Source organism: Cucurbita moschata, unplaced genomic scaffold (genome assembly GCF_002738365.1).
Source record: "Cucurbita moschata cultivar Rifu unplaced genomic scaffold, Cmos_1.0 Cmo_Scf00003, whole genome shotgun sequence".
In the NCBI taxonomy this organism is placed as follows: Eukaryota; Viridiplantae; Streptophyta; class Magnoliopsida; order Cucurbitales; family Cucurbitaceae; genus Cucurbita; species Cucurbita moschata.
Window position 1 is genome coordinate 5,024,907 of NW_019268519.1, and position 22,524 is coordinate 5,047,430.

At 35.9% G+C, this 22,524-nt stretch overlaps 5 protein-coding genes across 6 annotated transcripts in view; 4 read left to right on the plus strand and 1 right to left on the minus strand.

The window, feature by feature from the left end:
- Positions 1-1,579: 1,579 nt before the first annotated feature.
- LOC111440489 lies at positions 1,580-2,172 on the minus strand. Its single transcript, XM_023077539.1, has one exon. The coding sequence runs from the start codon at positions 2,103-2,105 to the stop codon at positions 1,893-1,895; it is 213 nt and encodes a 70-aa protein (XP_022933307.1). The 5' UTR covers positions 2,106-2,172; the 3' UTR covers positions 1,580-1,892.
- A 1,583-nt stretch (positions 2,173-3,755) lies between these two features.
- On the plus strand, positions 3,756-6,554 carry LOC111441058 (isopentenyl-diphosphate Delta-isomerase I-like). 2 transcript variants are annotated; one of them, XM_023077962.1, is made up of 6 exons: positions 3,756-3,983; positions 4,893-4,948; positions 5,127-5,218; positions 5,737-5,977; positions 6,061-6,270; positions 6,487-6,554. In XM_023077962.1, exons 1-6 carry the CDS (start codon positions 3,919-3,921, stop codon positions 6,492-6,494), a joined length of 672 nt encoding a protein of 223 aa, XP_022933730.1. In that variant the 5' UTR covers positions 3,756-3,918; the 3' UTR covers positions 6,495-6,554. The 2 variants fall into 2 exon arrangements, with proteins under 2 accessions (XP_022933730.1, XP_022933729.1); XM_023077961.1 differs by lacking the exon at positions 6,487-6,554 and having other exon boundaries at positions 6,061-6,454.
- Positions 6,555-13,033: 6,479 nt separating this feature from the next.
- On the plus strand, positions 13,034-15,634 carry LOC111441059 (isopentenyl-diphosphate Delta-isomerase I-like). Its single transcript, XM_023077963.1, has 5 exons — positions 13,034-13,319; positions 14,486-14,541; positions 14,739-14,830; positions 15,148-15,250; positions 15,337-15,634. Exons 1-5 carry the CDS (start codon positions 13,255-13,257, stop codon positions 15,516-15,518), a joined length of 498 nt encoding a protein of 165 aa, XP_022933731.1. The 5' UTR covers positions 13,034-13,254; the 3' UTR covers positions 15,519-15,634.
- A 1,839-nt stretch (positions 15,635-17,473) lies between these two features.
- Positions 17,474-20,780, plus strand: LOC111441092 (putative 4-hydroxy-4-methyl-2-oxoglutarate aldolase 2). The gene is made up of 2 exons (XM_023078014.1): positions 17,474-17,651; positions 20,063-20,780. The coding sequence occupies exon 2, from the start codon at positions 20,075-20,077 to the stop codon at positions 20,573-20,575; it is 501 nt and encodes a 166-aa protein (XP_022933782.1). The 5' UTR covers positions 17,474-17,651; positions 20,063-20,074; the 3' UTR covers positions 20,576-20,780.
- Positions 20,781-21,677: 897 nt separating this feature from the next.
- Positions 21,678-22,524, plus strand: part of LOC111441088 (seipin-1) — a 2,766-nt gene continuing 1,919 nt past the window's right edge. The window contains exon 1 of the mRNA XM_023078007.1: positions 21,678-22,444. Within this exon, the coding sequence (XP_022933775.1) occupies positions 21,728-22,444 (717 nt within the window). The 5' untranslated portion in view covers positions 21,678-21,727. The remainder of the gene's footprint in view (positions 22,445-22,524) is intronic.

The window sequence follows — 22,524 nt, forward strand, 5'->3', positions numbered from 1 at the left end:
ACTCTTCACAATGGTATGATATTGTTCAATTTGAGCATAAGCTCTCATGGCTTTGCTTTGAGTTTCCCCAAAAGGCCTCATACCGGTGGAGAGAGTATTCTTTGATTATGAACCTATGATTATACTCTAAATTAGTCGACGTGGGACTTTCATCATCCAACAATTTCCACACCCTTGTAAAGAATACTTTGTTCCCTTGTCAAATCGATGTGAGATCTCATAATTATCGTAGTTCCAATCTATTGAAGCGTTTTATTACTCTACTTTGGTCTCGTCTCCATATAAAGGAGCAGCTTAACCATACACCATTCAACTTGATCTTAAAGGCTAATAATAAAGGGTGAAGTTAAGCAACCTCAACTCATGATTATGCTCATAGACGATAATATTTGCAACTGCAAACCAACATCCTAAAACAAAGACTTTTTCAACCAATCTATTGGATTCCAGAAAAAATATAACACCAACGAGAGGACTTTTTGAAAACAAAAGTAAGCGAACTGGCCATCCAATAACAACTAACTGAACCGACCAAAATTAATCCAAATGGAACAAGTCTACATTTGTTGTTAAACCATCAGTATCGTTGCTATTTTTTTTTTTTTTTTCCCTCTGTTTTCTTCTTGCAGCTCTCACTTTGAAGGGGTTTTGATCTCCATTCAACACACTTATGTTAATTAAATTGCAAATGCTTTGATAAAAATTCATAAACAGTCGAAAGGGACTGTTTATAAAAGTTTTATCAAATCATAGAGACTAATTCTAACCTTTAAAATCATAAACACTAAATTCTAACCTTTAAAATCATAAACACTAAATTCTAACCTTCTTCTATCATAGAGCCAAATTTGTAATTAAACCGTTTTATGTAAAACATATTCTAATGTTTAATAAACGCTACCCCACAGAGAATTTGAAAACCACAGTATTTGACCAACAAGAGTTTCTATGGGTAATGGAAGGAAGGAGAACCAAGACATTGATTTTGAAAATGGCCCAGACAGAACTTTGAAGGGCGGTGATAAAAAGTGCAGTTGTAAAAGAAAAATGATAATAAAGTCGGCCTGAAAAACTGTTTCAAAGTCTGTGAAATCCCACGTTAGTTGAGGAGAAGAACGAAACATTGTTTATAAGGGTGTGGAAACCTCTCCCTAGCAGACGCGTTTTAAAAAAGTTGAGAAGCCCAAAAATGAAAGCCCGAAGAGGACAATATTTGTTAGCTGTGGGTTTGAGCGGTTACAAATAGTATCAGAGCCAGACACCGAACGGTGTGAAACGAGGACGATGACCCCCTAAAGATGTAAATTGTGAGATCCAACATTAGTTTGAGTGGGGAACGAAACATTCCTTATAAGGGTGTGAAAACCTCTCTCTAGCAGACGCATTTTAAAACCTTAAGGAAAAGTCCGAAAGGAAAAGTCCAAATAAAGACAATATCTGCTACAAAGTCTCATTCTAAGCACCAAATTGTAACTAAGTGGCAGATGAAGTCATCTAAACCCAATTAAATATATCAATTTAACCCAAAATTGACATGTCAAAGCAGTTGCAAGCTCAATAAGAGTGGAAAAATGGACAGTTCCAACCAGCAATTACAACAAACATTTATTGAACAAAGATCATATCAAATTCAACACAGAGGCATTTTGTGTCTATACATCAAATGTGGCAGCTAACCTAAAACAGTTCACTGAAATCGACACATCAAATATTCAAGGCAAGTGCAAGCTCATTACGAGTGAAAAATTGGCAATTTTTTCCATTCAGGAATTTCATCAAACACCTTATGTACACGCCACTAAAAATGGGATTTAACAAATACCCAGACCCTCTATTCCAAATTCGAAAATAAAATTACCAGTTTGAGTTGAATTTCAAAGGAATTGTTACTTCTAATTCTCAGATGTTTCACCTTCGCCAACGAAAAACGAATCGGTGGAAGACGTTTGTCGCTGCTGGTGCATCGATTGTTGTTGTTGATCGGACTTGATGATACTCTCCATATCCCTCATTCTCATCCGAGCTACGCTCGTAACGAGAATGGCGGCGGTGCCAAGAGTCCAAACCCAGAGGATCTTTAGACCAGGGCTCTTCTCTCTCGCCATGCCCAATCCTCACTCGGGCCGCCAAAGATCAAAAGCCTAGCTTTATGAAACTCTTAATTGCCGCCATTTCTTAACCTTTTTCTCTCACCTTAAATTACAAGATTTAGTTAGTATATTATTATTTAAAAAAAAAAAAAAGTAAACTTTTTAAAAATTTACAAAAATTAAAATATTAGTGTTATTATACCTAAAATTTAATTTTAAAAACAATTTTAAATATATTATAGATCTAATATACACCAAATTCAACATTAAAAATTATTTTCGTTACGTTATAAAGTCTCATAATTAATGTTTTACTATATATATATATATATATAATTTTTAAGAAAAATTAATCGATAAAAAAAATGAAAAGAAATATGAAAAGAAATAGATAAATATTTTTTAAAAAAACACACATAAACAAATAGATAAAATAAAAAATAAAAAATTCATATTAAAGAAAAGAAAAATAAATAAATAGATTTTTTTATATGATAGAAGTATTATTGTTTTTATTATATAAAAAATTATTGTTATATGATTTTATTTTTATTATAGTTAGTTAATTAGTTATTTAATTAGAATAAATCGGCCATAATGTATAAAACATATATTTAATTCAGCTATACTAATAAAAGCTTATTAAATAAATTTAATTACTTGTTTACTGAAAAATATTAATTAATTAATTATTGATATCTTAAATATATTTAATTAGTTAATTATTGTTATTTAAATTAGAGGTTTTTTTTTTTTTTTTTTTTTTAAGATTTGGGTTGGTTTGAATTTTTGGAAAACAGAAAATGTCGGTTAGTTCGGAGGTTGATATTTTGTTTTGTCGTGTCAACCTGACCAACTCGAAAATAGGGCTACAATCCAATTCAACCCAACTCTGCTTTATTTTTAGGATTATTATGGTTAGCCCACATATGTGTCTTAGTTGACAGACATTACAGTGCTTGCCTATGTTATAATGTTACCATGATGACACCGTCGAGGGTCATCTACTTTTACTAGTGATGGAGTTGGAACTTGAGGATGATAGATACTTCAAACACGTTACGAGAAAAGTACAAACTCTTACTTGTAATCATGTGAGATCTCACCACATTGGTTGGAGAGAGAAACAGAATATTGCTTCTAAGACCCATTTTAAAACTTTGAAGAGAAGCTCAGAAGGGAAAAGTCCAAGTCAAAAGAGGACAATATCTACTGACGATTGAGTTGGACAACTATAAATGATATCAAAGCTAGACATTGGGCGGTGTGTTAGCGAGGATGCTGGTAATGATGATAACAATCAAATAACCCTGAATGACACATCTTAGTGGTATTCGTGAGTATTTTTTTAAATATGGTATTAACGATAAAAATATATTTTAATATTTAATATAAAAAAAAAAAAGGTTAAAAAGGGTATTATGAAATTTAAGAGTTACCATTTATATTTATAACCAACGAACTTTATTAAACGAAAGAATTAAAAGTTTTATAAAATCTATATGTATTTTTATTAATTTAGGGTATTAAATCATGACAAAATTCTAAATTTTCCAACTAATTACAGTTTTAATAAACACATATTTAACAACCACTCTCCCAAATAGCGTCGTGCAAAACACGCGCAGAAAAAAAATAAACAAGAATGTCATCCATGGAAGCAAATCAAGTGTCTTCCAATCAACAGTCAACACAACAATGGCGAGCGCTTCAACGCTCACCCTTCTTGATCATTACCACTCGTTAAATACTGCTTCCCCTCTCTATTTCTCTCTCGTCTTTCGCTCTTCTCCCAATCTTTCCCTCAGATTTTCCCTCATTTCCTCCCATGGCAGACATACTTCTCGATTCTGGCATGGACGAAGTCCAGAAGCGCCTCATGTTCGACGACGAGTGCGTATTTCCTTTCCCTATCTGGTTTCAGATTCCGTTTCGTTTCTTGTTTTTTGCTTTTGACTTTCGTTGATTCTTGATTGATTTCTTTCTGTTTCTGGTGGGGCATTCTTGATTTCGATTCTTGATGATTTGAGGTTTGAGGTTTCTGTGGAGCTCTTCTGGTCTATTTGTACTTTACGTTACTTGAATTTGAATGATTATCGAATCCGAGACCTTTGAAGGAAGTTGTAGGTTGAAAACGCTTGCAAACGACCTCAGTTTAATGGCCCTCTGTTTCTGTTTCTGTCTCTTTCTCTTTCTGATGTTGCTTTGGACTTTGATTCTTTGATTCTTTTTTGTGTTTTTTGATTTCTCTGACTAGTTGTTGAGATTCCTGATTTGATATGCTCAATCTGGATCCAGTTTCTTCGGTTTATGCGTTTTTGGTTCTTTTGAATTTGATTTTTAAGTCCTTTCAAACGAGCCATGAGAGCTTATGCTTAAAGTGGACAATATCATACTATTGTGGAGAGTCGTGATTTCTAACGTATAGTTTATCGATCCCTTTTTTCTCTCGTTTGTCCGATTAGCATGTGCTCTGCTTGTTGGTGGAAGAAGTATTTGAATGGGGAAGGAATTAAATCTGAGTCTCTTTTTTCCTGGAAAGGGAATGAGAAGTTGTTGGTCAAGTGTTTGAAACCAGTCGAATTACATTTCATTTGAAGTTCTTGATGATTTGATGCTTAAAAGTTTTCTGGGATCTGAACATCTCTGGCTTAATTTGTATGATACAATGTTTGAGTTTGAATCATGGCATGGCCAACAGTTTTGAAGGTGTTTAGTTTGAATTCATTCACTTAGTACACTCGGATATAATTCATTCACTTACTCACAAATACCTTCTGTCGATCTTGAATTGCTGGATAGATGCATTTTAGTGGATGAGAACGATCGTGTTGTGGGTCATGAATCCAAGTATAACTGTAAGTTAAATCTTTTCCAGTATTGATTTCTTTGAAGCAAGTTCTTATGACAATGCTAACAGTCATGATTTGCTTATTTTACTTTAGAACTCTTGTCTCGTTGCTATAGTGGTATGATATTGTCTACTTCAAGCTCTACGTAGTTTGATAATGCCCAATGTTCTCGTCTAACCTGCAGGTCACTTGATGGAAAATATTGAATTTAAAAACTGGCTGCATCGCGCTTTCAGCGTCTTTCTATTCAACTCCAAATACGAATTGCTTCTTCAGGTATGCTATTTGGATTTGATTTGGACCGTTTCTGAAATGGTGGCTTTTTTGTGAGATCTCACATTGATTGGTGAGAGGAACGAGTGCCAACGAGGATGCTAGACCCATAAAGGGTGTAGATTATGAGATCCCACATCGATTGGAGAGGGAAACCAGTGCCAGTGAGGACGTTGGGCCCCGAAAGTGGGTGAATTGTGAGATCCCACATTGGTTGGAGAGGGGAACGAAACATTCTTTATAAGGATTAGGAAACCTCTCCGTAGCAGATGTGTTTAGAAAGTCCGAAAGGGAAAACCCAAAGATGATAATATCGGGTAATGGTGGACTTGGGATGTTACATGTTTAAACGTTCGAGTTTGCATCGTTTTTCCGTTAGTCTCTTGCTGAAACTAAGTTAATGTTTTGATGATGTCTATGGTTTTTCTAGCTTTCTTGTTTGTTTTGTTGTTAGTATTTTTCTTATCTATATTCCGAACACGGAAAATGTTAACGTGTTGAACTCGATATCATCTCTGAAGCAACGATCTGCGACAAAGGTGACGTTTCCGCTTGTCTGGACGAACACTTGCTGCAGCCATCCATTGTATAGAGAATCTGAACTAATTGAGGAGGAAGCCCTTGGTGCAAGGAATGCTGCACAAAGGAAGCTGTTGGATGAACTCGGTATTCCTGCTGAAGACGTCCCGGTCGACCAGTTCATTCCGGTTGGTCGAATGCTATACAAGGCACCCTCAGATGGCAAATGGGGGGAGCATGAATGTACCTTCCCTAACTATAACTCATCTGTTTACAACTTGAGCTGATTTGGTATCACATTTGTTTCTAATAAGTATAACGTGCAGTGGACTATCTCCTCTTCATCATTCGAGATGTCAACGTGAACCCGAACCCGGACGAAGTGGCGGATGTGAAGTACGTAAACAAGGAGCAGTTGAAGGAGCTTGTGAGGAAAGCAGATGGTGGAGAAGAGGGCTTGAAGCTGTCTCCTTGGTTCAGGCTAGTTGTGGACAATTTTCTGTTCAAGTGGTGGGATCATGCGGAGAAGGGGACTCTTAAGGAAGCTGCTGACATGAAAACAATTCACAAGTTGACCTGAGAGCTTAAACAATCAACCTGCTTGTTGTTTTTAGTTTTTGAATCCATTTCTTCCACAGCTCAATAATGCTTACTTTTTCAGTCTTCTACGAATAACTTAACTGACAGTAGGTTTTGTTATTCGGTGGAAATTGAAAATTTCTTGCACTATATTTAATAATGTGAGCCAATTTTTAAATAAAAGTAAGGTTGAATTATCGAACCATTAGATTTTACGTGTAAACTGCACTAACTATAGTATTTTCATGCATGTTTTGTTAGAGAGATATTCCGGATCACCCAAGTACGTAATCTACAATTTGAACTTCACTTCAGTCATATCTGAGGATTGAGGTGTGGTCTATTAGATTCCCAAGATAAACTAGGTAGCTTAACGAGGACTTTTGACGGTAGGTTGCTCTATTTTGACTCCTCGAGTCTTTCTTACTTTGGGAGAACTAGGAATCTAGTCTCTCTACTCGTCGCTTACGATCCTAAGGTGCTTAGTCTTCTGGAGGCGTCCTGACCTAGGTCATCATCTAGTCAACTTAACTCTAATACCCTAGCTCTGTGTAGATTTCCAACGAGGTGTCAGAGATCTCACGTTTTCAACCAACTCTCGACCCCTACAAAGGCCACACTCCCTCAACGCTTCAACCAACTGAACCCTCATGCCATTTGAGAATAACAAAGCACAAAGAGAAGGAAATCCAACGAAAACCTTCTCTTTGGAGTGCGATGCCGGCAAGACAGAGAGATTTGACCCAACGTCGTAACAGACGACACACGTTGCAGAAGTGGCGACCGACAACTCAGGACACACCACAGTATGCCAAACCACGTCCGTCTTCATGGTATTCAACGTGGTCTTATTGTCGGTAAGGGAGTTTATTTTTCTATAAATAGTTACGTCGTGGTTTGTTGTTTTAGGTTACACGAACACCTCCATTGCCTCGGTTGTGAAAGAGAAGTGGATAGAGACGTAGAAAATAGAAAGAACAAATCACGACTATCAGGTGCTAAATTCAACTTCGACCTTATCAAAAGGATTTAAGTTCTATATAACTCTCATCTACTCAATTCAAGTGAAATTAAGTTACAAAATTAGAATTACTAAAGCTATTGAGCGAATATTCAAATAGGTAAAGCCTCGTATAAGTGAGAAAGAACTCAAAGGGAAAAAGCAAACTAAGTTATAGAAAGAGAACGTCGGTTAAGGCCAACCAAGTAAGTGACTCTACTATCGGCTCGGTCAAAAGACCTGTCTTATGTATGATGACACGTGCCCAATAGCACGTGTCATGTATGTTATTATGGTATTAGGATGTGTATTGATAATGCTATGATAATGCGATTTGATATGACATTATGATATGTTACGATGATGCTGCGATGCTATGATGATGTGATGTACTATGTTACTATCATAGGTTAGGATGACGATGTATTATGATGTGATGACATGACATGGTACGATAATACATCATGTTACGATGATGTACATGTATGAAATGTTATGTTGCATCATGATAAGTTTTTCTAATACACAACCCTTAGATGATGTTATAAATGATGAATGTATGAAGACTTATGCATGCATGTTACCTAAAGTAATATGTGAAGGATGTCTGGGTTGTGTCACATAATGATAAGGACCTCATGCATATTGTATGCTCATTTATTAATCGGGATACTTCCCTTTTATGACTATGATGGGCCTAGGGAGTGTATGAACCCTTGGTGGGCTCACGCTCGCACGTATTGGTTGTGTGTAGGGAAGTACTACACATCCAATTTGTCCACAGTGGAGGCCACCTCTATAATGGTTTTAAATGATAGGTCCTTTATCATGATTCAATGTATTTGCATTCCATGACCCCAATAGTACGGTCACGTATTTCTTAAATACTCAAGCCATGTGTTACTTCTATATGTTAGGTAAAGGTAAGGCACCTTTGTATGGTTGACGACAATATCGCAATTAAAAACTATGACACATGCATATGATAGTTGCATTTAGTCTCATAGATCTTAAGTTATTATAGGATATTGGTAGGGTTAGGTTTAATGAGCCATTTCTTTCCAATAATTCTTACCATTAATATATACACAAAAACTGTCTATCGACCGCTCATAGATTATCTCCAAATTTTTTTATATTAGTTTGAAAAATTCACGAATATTTTTAAAATGTGTTTATTTTTTAAAGTTTGAGTATTTTTAAAAGTGTAAGGTTTATGGGTATTTTTTATTTATTAATTATGCCTAAATAATAATGTGGTAATAAATTAACAAGAGTTAAATAGATCATTTAATAATAATAACAACAACGCAATAATTAATTTTGACATTATTTAATAAAAAATAATTAAATAATAAATTAAAAATAGAGAGACGTTATGTCTACGAGGGATGAAAAGCTGTTATATTAAATAAATTCAATTACTTGTTTACTGAAAAATATTAATTAACTAATTATTGATATCTTAAATTTCACTAATTAATTATGATTAATTAAAATGAGTTGGCATAAAATTATTTTTTAAATAATTATAATTAATTACTTATTAATTGTTATGTTTTTTTTTTTTTAAACATTTTGGATAATGTAATATTATATTAAAAATAAATATAATATTCATATTACAAACTAAATTTGATTTTTTTTTTTTTGTTAAACTAAACAAGTGTAAATACAGAGAGCAGTAAATCCCATAATATCTTGAAATAGTTGTATTTACTTTCTTATACCATAGTAACCATGAAAAAGAAGATTTTTAATAAAAATATAATTATAAATAACTTTTAGCAATGAACCAATGTAAATTAGGAAAATAATGTTGTAGAGTTCAAACCTAAAACTGATGTCATAGACTCATAAAGGTTGATTCGGATTTCAAATGACGGAATCGAACTTTCATTAAGGATATATTTGTGACAACGACTTAAGCTAGCCAAGTAAGTGGTCTTACTATCGACATGGTTATATTTGATGTTGACACGTGCATGTGGTTCTGCACGTGTCATATATACTGATATGTGTGAATTGTCTGTGGATCGATATGCTTCTTATTTGTTATGTATATGTTATAATATGTGAATTGTTTGATAATAATTACGGTACGATGAGTTCAATGATATGTTTGAGATAGGATACAAGAAGGATGCATAAAACGGAATGTAACGATAGGAGTAAAATACGTTCATGAAACGTTAAGGTTAGGTTACATATCGGAGTGATATGGATAAGAGAGATTGATGGAAGAATACGGTTAGGCTACGGGTAGAAAGGGATAGGTTTGTGATAGATTGATAGAACGATAGCGTTAGGATTGATAGAACGATAGCGTTAGGTTAAGTCCTTGTAATGAGATGACTAAGGTACGTTCACGTAATGATATGTCTATGATAGGTATAAGAACGTTAAGGCTATGATAAGTTAGAGAACGATATGACTATGAAGTGTTTACGTTATGACTCGTTTATGATATGATACATTGTGATGCAATATGTCATGGTATGATGTGTATATGATGAAATGTTATGTTAAAAGCATAGAATGTTATATTAGGTCTCTTAAATTGTGTGTATACAACATGATATGAATAACATGAAATTACGATAAATGGCATGAAGTATAACTCTGTTAAAATTATGTATGATTTGAGAAACGATATGACATGAATGATGAACGATATCTGAAACGATATAAAAAATGATATGATATGTACATAATGCTAGCGGGGTTGTATGAAAGGATAATGAAAATGGAAAAGTTTTGGGACCTCATTCATTATGTGTGCTCATGCATTTGGGGGGATACCCCTATCCCATCACGAGGGTACGGACGCTTACATCCAATGGCAGGACAACGATCGTTATGCTTTGCATAGCGCTGCCGTGACGGTTACTAGTTCTAGCGGGTGTCCAGCCTAAGGGGCTCCTAGAGTATGCCCACCGGATAAGGAAAGTGGCCCAACGGTGTGCGAACTAGCTGATGAGCTCATACTCGCATGTATGGGCTGTGTGTAGAGTATATGGTATACGTCCAAAATTACCCGTTAGGACAGCACCGTAGGAAAAATGAAACGAAAGATAGGTCCCATCATCTCATTGCATGTGATTGTTGCATTTAACCACAATAGTGGGGTCACTTAGTGAGTATTTCTTTAGATACTCAAGCCATATGCTACTATATTTTTCAGGATAAGGCAAGGGATTCTTGTACGGCTGACGACGGCATCGCAACTCAAGACCATGACACATGCATAAGGTAGTGGTATTTATTTTCTTAGTCTTAGGCTAGAATAGGATGTATTTAACTTAAACTCGTATTCATTTTATTTAGTCTTTTGTTGTGTCGTTTTAAAGATGTTTTCGAAACACATAAGTCCATGGCTGTGTTTTAAGATAAAGGTTATGTTTTATGGAATTTAAATGAAGTCTTCCACATTCAATGTTTATGATATGTATACAGTAGCGACCTTAAATTAAGGAGAAAATTTCGGGTCGTTACAGTCATGTTGCATCATGATAAGTTTTTCTAATACACAACCCGTAGTTGATAGTAAAATGATGAATATATGAAAACTTATGCATGCATGTTACTTAAAGTAATATGTGAAGGATGTCTTGTGTCACATAAATGATTTTAAAATGAAAAAGATAAGGACCTCATGCATATTGTATGCTCTTTTATTAATCGAAATACTTCCCTTTTATGACGATAAGTACGGACGCGTACACTACGATGATGATGATGCATTGCATGATATTTAAGGGTTTGCTGTACCTCTAAACGTTCTGCTACAACCAACTAGCCTGACTATGATGAGCCTAGGGAGTGTGCGAACCCTTGGTGGGTTCACGCTCACACGTATTGGTCGTGTGTAGGGAAGTACTACACATCCAATTTGTCTGAAGTTGAAGCCCCTCTATGATGGTTTTAAATGATAGGTCCTTTATCATGATTCGATGTAGTTGCATTCTATGACCCCAATAGTACGGACACTTACTAAGTATTTCTTAAATACTCAAGTCATGTGTTACTTCTATATTTCAGATAAAGGTAAGGTACCTCTGTATGGTTGACGGCAATATCGCAAATCGCAATTAAAGACCATAACACATGCACAGTGTAGTTGTATTTAGTTTCATATCTTAGGGTAGGGTTAGGGTTAATGAGCCCATTCTTTTCATTAATGAGCATTCATTCATTAATATCTATTAGAATCAATATTATTTCCCCTCAATTTTGGTAGAATTTTAATATCATTTTATTAATAAATTAACACTTTTAACCACATTAATACCTTTACCATTAATACCACATTAAAAAAAATATAGGATTAACACTTTTAACCTTTATAAAAAATTCAAAAAATTCTTAATAATATATATAAAAAAACTGTTTATCGACAGCTCATAGATTATTTCTAAATTTTTTTATATTAATTTAAAAAGTTTACAATATTTTTAAAATATATTTATTTTTAAAAGTTTGAGTATTATTAAAACTTTTAAAAGTTCAGAAATATTTGTTTGAGTAAAAGGGTAAAGTTTATGGGTATTTTTTTTATTATTAATTATGCACGTATAAAAATAAATAATAATATGTTAATAAATTAACCAGAGTTAAATAGATCATTTAATAATAATAATAACGACGCAATAATTAATTTTGACATTATTTAATAAAAGATAATTAAATAATAAATTTAAAATAGAGAGATGTACGAAAAGCTTATTAAATAAATCTGAAAAATATTAATTAACTAATTATTCATATCTTAAATTTCACTAATTAATTATGATTAATTAAAATGAGTTGGCATAAAATTCTTTTTAAATAATTATAATTAATTACTTATTAATTGTTATGTTTTTTTTTTTGTTTTTTTTAACGTTTTTGGATAATGTAATATTATATTAAAAATAAATATAATATTCATATTACAAACTAAATTTGATTTTTTTTTTGTTAAACTAAATAAGTCTAATATAATATATTATAAATTATATCATATTTTAAATATTAATTATATAAAAAGTATATAACATAATTATAATCATCAATAAATTATTAGTTTATATTCAATTTAATATTAATTGGTAACGAAATTAGTTTCATGATTTATAAATATATTACAAAATATTTATAAAATTTTTATAATATCTAAATAATAATAATTAATATCGGTAGTTGAAATCATTTTCAGATGGACAACAACAAAATATAACCTAGCTTGTCGCAAACTAATTTCTTTACGGTTTTTCTTAATTTATTCATCTATAATGAGGTGTACATCCAACCCGACAACCCGGACCAACCCAACCCGAATTATAGGGGTTGGGTGGGGTTGGGTTGCTTTTTCTGAACCTGGAGTAACTCGGTTCGGTTTCGGGTTCATAGGATAAAAAATTCGGGTTGTCCCTCGCAGATCTACTTATCATTACCGACAATTTCATTTTTCATATACTATTTTGCTCATTTTAGTCGTAAAAAAGTTTAGCAAAATTTTTTATCACGAGTCGAACATCTTCTTTTGATTCGCTATTGATTTAAGAGATTTTTGCATGGTTAAAGCTATTAGAGAATCGAGGTGTTCGCAATAGGAAACGAGTTTTTGTTGGAGAAGGAAACGAAGCTTTACGAGTCCAGATCTTATTGCTAATTTGATTCGGTCTTAGTCGAGTTGGTTCGGTTCCACTCAGGTTAAAACACAAATTTAATAGCCACTCTCCCACATACCGTCGTGTAAAACACGCGCCGAGAGTGTTTTCCACTGAACACAACAATGGCGGGCAATTCATTTCAGTTCTCCAACGATGTCACTGACTCTTCTTCATCACCATTACTTGTTATATACTGCTTCACCTCTCCTTCGCATTCGTATCTCGCTCTTGTTTGTTCTCCCAATCTTTCCGCTTAGATTCTCTCTCCCGTCTCTCCCTGCAATTCCATGGAAGACGCTCTTCTCGATGCTGGCATGGACGAAGTCCAGAAGCGCCGCATGTTCGATGATCGGTGCGTATTCCCTTTCCCTTTCTGGTTTCTGATGTAGGGTTTCGGATATCGTTTAGCTTCTTGTTTTTACGGTTTTTATGCTTTTTTGTTTATTGATTTGATGTTTGAGGTTTTTGTGGAGATGAAACCCTACATTCTTCTACATTCAGTTGAATTTTCTGGAGCCATTCTCGTCAATTTGTGCTTTATGTTAGTTGTAATAGTCTTCTATTTCTGCCTCTGTCTCTTCTGATGTTGATTTTCACGTTCTTTTCATTTTTTACGGTTTTTATGTGCTTTTGTTGCTTTTTGAATTTGATTCTTTGAAGTGACTATGTTGATGTGGGGGAAAGAGTGAAATCGGAGCATGTGCTCTGCTTGTTCGTCCCCTTTTCCGCTCGTTTGTCTGCTTAGCATGTGCTCTGCTTGTTGGTGAAAGTATTAGAAACCACGACTCTCTGGAATGGTATGATATTGTCCACTTTGAGTATAAGTTCTCACTAATGAAGATGTATTCCTTACTTATAAACTCTTGATTATCCTCTCTCTTACTTAGCTATCGTGAGACTCTCTCCTAGAACAAAGTACACTATTGAGCCTCTCCTAAGGCCTATAAATCTCTCGAACAACCTCTCCTTAATTGAGGCTCGACTCTTTTATGTGGAGCCCTTGAACAAAGTACACTCTTTGTTCGACACTTGGGCCATTTTTTTACTACACCTTCGAGGCTCACAACTTTTTTGTTCGGCATTTGAGGAACCATGTTAGAAACCACAGCTCTCCCTCCCAATAATCCTTAACATGAAGTGGTATTTGAATGGGGAAAGAATTAAATATGAGTCTCTTTTTTCCATGAAAGGGAATGAGAAGTTGTCGATCAAGTGTTTGAAACCAGTCTAATTGCATTTCATTTGAGGTTCTTGGTGATTTGATGCTTAAAATTTCTTGGATCCTTGGCTGAACAAGGAACCCATCTGGTTAATTTGTGTGATACAATGTTTGAGTTTGAATAATGGGCATGACCAAGACTATGATCCCACCGTACCCATTGATCTGCAAGTAAGAAATGTTGCAGGAATTCAAGTTTGAGATCTTTGTCTTGGTTGAATCACCACTAAATTCAAAACTTAGTCTCTGATGAATCGAACTCGTTAATATATTTTTCAACCTCCTATGTTGCTGGACAGATGCATTTTAGTGGATGAGAACGATCGTGTCGTGGGTCATGAATCCAAGTATAACTGTAAGTCAAATCTTTTTCTGTATTGATTTCTTTGAAGCAAGTTCTTATGACAAAGCTGACAAAGCTAACCGTCATGATTGAACTCTGTCTCCTTGCTATGGTTTGTTAGGAACCACGAACCTTTACAATGGTATAAGATTGTCCACTTTGAGCTCTACGTAGATTGATAATGCCCAATGTTCTCATCTAACCTGCAGGTCACTTGATGGAAAATATCGAATCTAAAAACTGGCTGCATCGCGCTTTCAGCGTCTTTCTATTCAACTCCAAATATGAACTGCTTATTCAGGTATGTTATTTAGGTTTGATTCGGACGGTCTCTGAAATGGTTGCTGTTTGATCTATATATACTCTTCGAGTTCTTTTCGGTGATCGTCTTGAACGACCACTTGCTTGGATTTCCTTTTAAGCTTTGGAGTTTGTATCTTTTGGCCATTAGTCTCTTTTCACGAAGATCTCTCCTTAACTTCTAGGGAAAGAGTTAAAGTTTGTGATAATCAATATGCATTTCTTTTGATGATGTTTTTGACAGAAATGAACTATTGTTTTCATGGCATCTATGGTTTGGTTGTCATTAACATGGTTAATTCTATGTTATCTATGAAGCAACGATCTGCTAAAAAGGTGACGTTTCCGCTTGCGTGGACGGACTCGTGCTGCAGCCATCCATTGTATAAAGAATCTGATCTAATTGAGGAGGATGCCCTTGGTATGTCTATAACAAACGTTAGATCTGCTCCTTACTCTTTTTGAACCTCCTTAATACGGATCTTCCTTTACATCTACAACAACCAGGTGCAAGGAAGGCTGCCCAACGGAAGCTGTTGCACGAACTCGGTATTCCTGCTGAAGATATCCCGGTCGACCAGATCATTCCGGTTGGTCGAATGCTATACAAGGCACCCTCAGATGTCAAATGGGGGGAGCATGAATGTACTTTCCCTGACTATAACTCATCTGTTTACAACTTGAGCTGAATTGGTATCACATTTGTTCTAATAAGTGTAATGTAATCACGTTGGATCTCTACTGACCTAAAGATGTTACGGTTTATAGCATATTCTATTATCTATAAATAAAACAGCTAAAACTTTATCATAAAACACTCTCATAGACTTACATGTTTGAAAACGTCTTTAAAACAACGTAAGGAAATACTAAATAAAACATTAAAAGTAATCTTATGCATGTGTCATGGTTTTTACTTGCAATGTTATCATCAACGGCATAAAGTTGTCTTGCCTTTACCTGGAACAAGAGTAGCACACAACTTGAGTATTTCTTAAAATACTCAGTAAATGACTTCACTATTGGGGTTAGGGAATGCAAACACCTGCAACTCATGATTAGGGACTTATGGTTAAAATCATTACAGGGTTGGCCTCCATTCAGATGAAACAAAATTGGATGTGTAGTACCCTACACAAGGTCCACACATGCGAGCGTGAATTCCAAAATCATTACAGGGTTGGCCTCCATTCAAATGAAACAAAATTGGATGTGTAGTACCCTACACAAGGTCCACACATGCGAGCGTGAATTCCCATGCGGTTCGCACCCTCTCCCCGAATCCATCATAGTTGAGCTAGTTGTTTGTAGTCGGACGTCTGGAGGTTAGAAACCTGTAACTGTCATGTGAGACATGATGATGATCATCATCATCATAGTGTGTGCGTCCATACTCATTATCATAATAGGAAGCATATGAACAAATAAAATGCATGAGGTCCCTATAATTTGCATATTTAAATTATTCTTATGACATAGCCTTATACATCATTCATACATTACTCTAAGTAACGTGCATGCATTGCCTTCATACGTTCATCATCATTAACATCAAATTATGTTGTGTCTTAGAAAATCTGTCGTCATATTGCATCATGATATTTAGTACACGCACATTATCATGCATCTTACATCATCATACTATCATGCATCACCATCATATCACCATATAACATCATCACATCGTCATAATGGTATCAGAGCCAGACACCAGACGATATGCCAGTAAGAACGTTGGGCCTCGAAACGGGTAGATTATGAGATCCTATATTGATGGAGAGGAATGAGTGCCAGCGAAGACACTAGACCCCAAAGGGGGGAGGATCATGAGATCCCACATCAATTGGAGAGGGGAACAAGTGACAGTGATGATGTCAAGCCTTGAAGGGGGGTGGATTGTGAGATCCCACATCAACGATATCTTTTTTATAAGGGCGTGGCTCCTTAGTAGACATGTTTTGAAGCTTTGAGGGGAAGCCCGAAAGAGAAAGCCCAAAGAAGACAATATCTAGTATTGGCAGGCATGGACCATTACATGTATATACATACATTCATATCTTAAATATAATCGAAAATATGTTTGTCCCACGTTCACTGATTTAAGGAAAGATAATAGGTTTATAAACAAAGAATATTATTTCCATTTTGGGCAGCCTAATAATAAAGTTCATCATATGATGATGTTGTATTAAAGTAGTGAATTAGTGCTAAAAATATTCTTTAATTATACTTTTCGGGGGTCCACCCATCTGAAATGGAAAACAAAATCAATTTTTATATAACCGATCCGATCCTAAACTTTTGAGATGATAATTGATATCTTATTCACTGAACTATGTTCGAATCGACCATGTCATTCTTAAATTAATAAGTTTGACATATTGCCTAAGAATAAAAGTAATATTGATACTCATCGACATGATGCTTAAAAGTAATATTGATACTCATCGACATGGTGCCCAAAAGTAATATTGATACTCATCGACATGGTGCCTATCAATGAAAGTAGCATTGATACTCATCTCGTACACTAATTTTCTTCTCAATATTCTAATTTTTTTTTTATTGGATGGATGATATAATATTCTAAAAAAAAAAAAAAAAAGTAAGGAAAGAAAGAGGGAAGATTTAGTTATATTTAGGAGAAGGTGAGTGCCATAATTGGGTTTCACATAACAAACTGATTCCTCAGAATTTCTTCCCTTTTCACTCCATCGTCTTCCATCTTTTCCTCTGCTTTTCTCACTTGTTCTTCAATCCCCCCATCTCCTTCTTCCTTCCTCTACACCTTCAACACTCCCTTTCCGCCCCATCTTCCTAAGGTATTTCATTCTCTCTTTCCTTTTCATTTTTCGATTTTATTTCGGTTTTTTCCTGTTTCAGATTTGCGCGATTCAGATTTCCGTTCTTCTCAGTTGTTTCAAGCTCATTTTCGCTCAAAATCAATGTTTCTTTTATTTTATTTTTTTCATTTTTGTTGTTGTTCAGGTTAGAAATGAGTGAAGTTTGTGTTTCTGACGCTGATTAATTGGGTTTGATCATGTTGGTTATGTTCGTTTTCTCGGATTTCAGATGGGTTTTTGTTTAGATCTGTGAATTCCATTGTTAATGTTGTCTTGTTTGTTTATTTACTCTAAACGTTGGATCGTGGAGATTGAGGATTAATGGGATCAATCATTTCTGTGTTGATTTAATGACTATTGTTGATCTTTTTCTGTTCATCAATTTCTTCGCATTCCTATGTATCTTGCCACTTGTCTGATTTGGATTTGATGTTACTTTTTCCCGAATGAAATTTCTGCACCACAATACATTGTATGTGGCTATGTGCTTTTTGGCTTGCTTTTTTATCCTTTAGCTCTCTGTTTTTGTAATCATTCTTTAAGGCAGAAGAAGAAAAGTACATGGATAATCAAGAAGCAGGGATCTCATCTGATAACTGTTGTCTTTTTTCTTTTCTTCTTTTCTAGAACAAAACTGATATATTTATGGCAATTGCTTACCTTCTGTATTGAAAAGCTAGAATTTGCGAAGAGAAATATGGGTATGATTAGAAGAGTTGTGAGAAAGAAGTGATGCCTTTAGTCTAATAGAGGGAGAGTAGAGCTAGAGTGGAGACCTCGGTTGGAGAGGGGAATGAAACGTTCCTTATAAGGGTGTTGAAACCTTTCCCTAAGAGACGTGTTTTAAAAATGTGAGGCTGATGGCTATATGTAACGGAACAAAGAGGACAATATCTACTAGCGGCGGGCTTGGGCCGGTTACAAATGGTATTAGAGCCAGATACCGGGCAGTGTGCCAGCAAGAACGCTGGCCTCCGGGGGGTGGATTGTGAGATCCCACTTCGATTGGAGAGAGGAACGAAGCATGGCGATCCATAACGAGCCAAAGTGGACAATATCTACTAGTGGTGGGATTGAATTGTTACGAAGAGTAATGAGATATGAGAGAGCAATGCGAAATGTAATCTTTGGATGCAAACTTCAGATGGTTTCCCCTTGTTTTTGGTTGATTAAATTGGTTTTCCCTGGAAGGATATATAACAAGGAGAAGATCAAGTCATCTCTTCCTTTCTGTTCTACTGTGCAAGCTTTACGGCTTAAGCTGCTGACCTTTTTCAACTTATCCTTGCTGATGCCTAGACGAGTGAAGAACTCTATGTTGTTGAGTTTATGTTATGAGGTCACAGTTCTAGGGACAAAGCTAAGACAGGATCGTAGGCAGCAGTGGTCGACCAATAGGTCTTTTTATGGGCATTCGGATTCGGAAGTTATAGGTTATTTGCCTATAACTGACTTATTGCTCTTATGGTAGCGTTTTAAGTGATTTGAGATGGACAAAAGTGGAGAATGAAAGACTCGAAAGGGATCAGGTTTCTCATATCATATATAAAACATTGATTCTAGCTCCTCACCCGTGGAGAATCAGGAAGAATCTAGGCTTGTGACAGCTTTAGTGCTGTTTGATAGAATTTATGGCTTAAGAGACATAAAATAATCTTTAATGATTTGCACAAAAGTTTTGGTCTACTTCAGGAAGTCATAATTTTGTTCCTTCTTAGTTCCTTGTAACGGCTACCCTGCTTCTTTGTGTCCGGGTTGTAGAATCTTATAAGTTGAGGAATGTCGCAATGAGAGAATTATCTTATCGAGTATGTTGATGAGTAGGATTAGTGTGAGATCCCACGTCAATTGAATAGGAGAATGAAACATTCCTTATAAGGGCGTGTAAACCTCTCTCTATTAGATACGTTTTAAAACCTCAAGGAGAAATTCGAAAGGGAAAGTCCAAAGAAGACAATATCTACTAGCAGTGAGCTTGAACGGTTACAATTATTCATATTTAAATGTTCTAGTTTTTGAAATAGTATAGAAAATTTGAACTTTTAACTGTGTTTCTGGTAACTCGTGAGCTCCATTTTACAAGAACCGAACAACAAATACAAGAATGACATGGATAAACCCTTGATCTTGTCATTGACCTTTGTGATCAGGAGCCTTCAAATAAGTGTGCTATCTTTTCCAAGAGGATATTGCACATTGTTTTGCTATGGCTCAAAGTTGGTTGTGATGATCTGCTTTCTACTGCACACGAACATATAAGCCTTTTGTTTTTACTTGCTTCTGATAGTGCTTTTATCAGCAAAGTCCTTGTACTTGTGTTTTCTTTCAAGAAATGACCAAATAGCAGAATCTCTGGTTCACTGAATTCAATATTTGGTTACAAACACAAGGTGCTGGAGCAAATGGCCTTGGTTACCACTGCAGAAGTTTGTGATGCTAATCCACAGCTCATTGTGAGTGGTGAACTACGAGCCCTGGAGCCAATCTTCCAGATATATGGGCGACGCCAAGTGTTTTCAGGACCAGTAGTGACACTAAAGGTGTTTGAAGACAATGTGTTGGTACGTGAGTTCCTGGAGGAGAAGGGTAAGGGCAGAGTTCTTGTGGTGGACGGAGGCGGTAGCAAGAGGTGTGCAATATTGGGTGGCAATCCTGTTGTCCAAGCTCAGAACAACGGATGGGCTGGCATAGTTGTGAATGGTTGTGTCCGAGACGTGGATGAAATCAATGGGTGCGATATTGGGGTCAGGGCTCTGGCTTCACATCCAATGAAGGCCAACAAGAAGCGGGTTGGAGAGAAGCACGTCCCTATAACTGTGGGCGGGACAAGGATCATGGATGGGGAGTGGCTGTATGCTGATACCGATGGGATTCTGGTTTCACGGACTGAGTTGTCTGTTTAGAGAAGTGTTGTTCAAAGATTTTGATGGCAGGATGATGTTGTTAGACATGAGCATGAGCAAGAGCTTGTCAGTAATGGTGTTGATGTCTATTATATTTATCATTAAGATTATGTTATGTGGTTTGAATGATGAACTGCTGCGTTATGTGGCCTTTATTGTTGTTGTATGCAACATGTTAATGAAAAACTTGATCATTTTGAATCTTTGTTTTGTCCTTAGAACTGATTTCAGGTGGGCGATTCTTCTAAAAGAGGGCTTTTGGGTTGCAGCTATGTGTTACGGTCGTACTATTTGAATCGTGCATCATCGTGATCTTGATACTATCATGACAAGGTTTAAGGAGAACAAAAGTACGACTGTGCACTATGCAAAGGCAAGTTAGCACTTCCTGCGATTTGTAATCTACTAATTGTTTGACAGATAAAAGAGGGTCTTCTAGGTTGCAGCTATGTGTCGCGGTCGTACTTTTTGTGTTGTGCATCGTCGTGATCTTGATTGGTTCATGACAATGCTTAAAGAAAACTGAAGTACGACTATTACACTGTGTAAATGCAAGTAAGCACTTTATGTGGTTTGCAATTTACTTGTTGTTTGACATTTAAAAGAGGGTCTTTTGGGTTGCAACTATGTGTCACGGTCGTACTTTTTGAATCGTGCATTGTTGTGATCTTGATACTATGACAAGCTTTGAAGAGAACAAAAGTACGACTGTGACACTATGCAAATGCAATCACTTTCTGTGATTTGCAATCTACTCGTTGTTTAAGTTTCAATAGATTAAGACCACGTTGAAAACACTTACTCTAAACGATACCCTATATTTGTGTATCAATTCAGTGATAGAGCCTCGCATGAACTCTAACCCTGTGCTAACATGATCATAACTCAACGGTTGGATAATATCATACCATCGTAGAGGTACATGATTCCTAACATCAAGTATTTATAAATACTTGATTATAGGAAAAAAATTGTAATTTAACTCAAAATTAAAATTATAACCATTTTTAAGGTTTAAAATTAAGATGGAGTGTTATTTAAATTTTAATTGCGATTTGATGAATGAGAATATTTGTGCAAAAAAAAAAAAAAAAAATTTAATCCAAAATTTTTGCATGGAATAAAATTAATACAAAGGATAAGCATTTACGCATGAAACTGAACTCCTTTTGCCAGGTGGCAAATGGCAAACGCCACGTCATTCACCCTTCACATGCATCTCTTACACGTGTGAAAACCACCACATTTCGTCTCTTCAAAATTCCTCCCTCTGTTTCCCCGACTCTCTCGACTCTCTCACAGTCCGCCATGGATCCCGACGACGAACTCCAACAATCCGGCCGGCTAATCTCGAAACCCTCCGATTTATTCAACAAAATCGTATTCCTCCAAGCGGATTTAATCTACCACGCAATCGCCTTCCTCATCGCTCCAATCTCCACTCTCCTATCCCTAATCTCGGAATCATTCCGCCGCGCAGAAGAAGCGAAATCAACCGTCGAGTACGCCGTCCGAAAATCCCCCTCTGCCGTGGCGCATAGGGTGAGGCTAGCAGTGAGGAGACTGAGTTACGGCCTTGTGGCGGCGGCGTTCATGTGCATGGTCATGATCCTGCTTCTGGCAACAGCGGCGAGTGTGAGCGCGGTGGCGATTAGGTTCTGGATCGAAGAACCGGTGGCAAGGAGGGGGAATTTGAACTTCGATTACACTGTGGCGCGCCCTAGGGCATTGTATGGAGTGGATTATAGAGGTGGAATGAAGACGAAGAAGACGAAGAATTTGGGGATTCCGGTAGGGCACACGTTTTCTGTATCGGTGATTCTTTTGATGCCTGAATCTCAGTTCAATCGGGCGGTTGGAGTTTTTCAGGTAATTTTTTTTAATATTTATTATACCTAATTTATTTCTCTGCATTAATATAACTCTTTTTTTTTTTTTTTTTTTTTTTT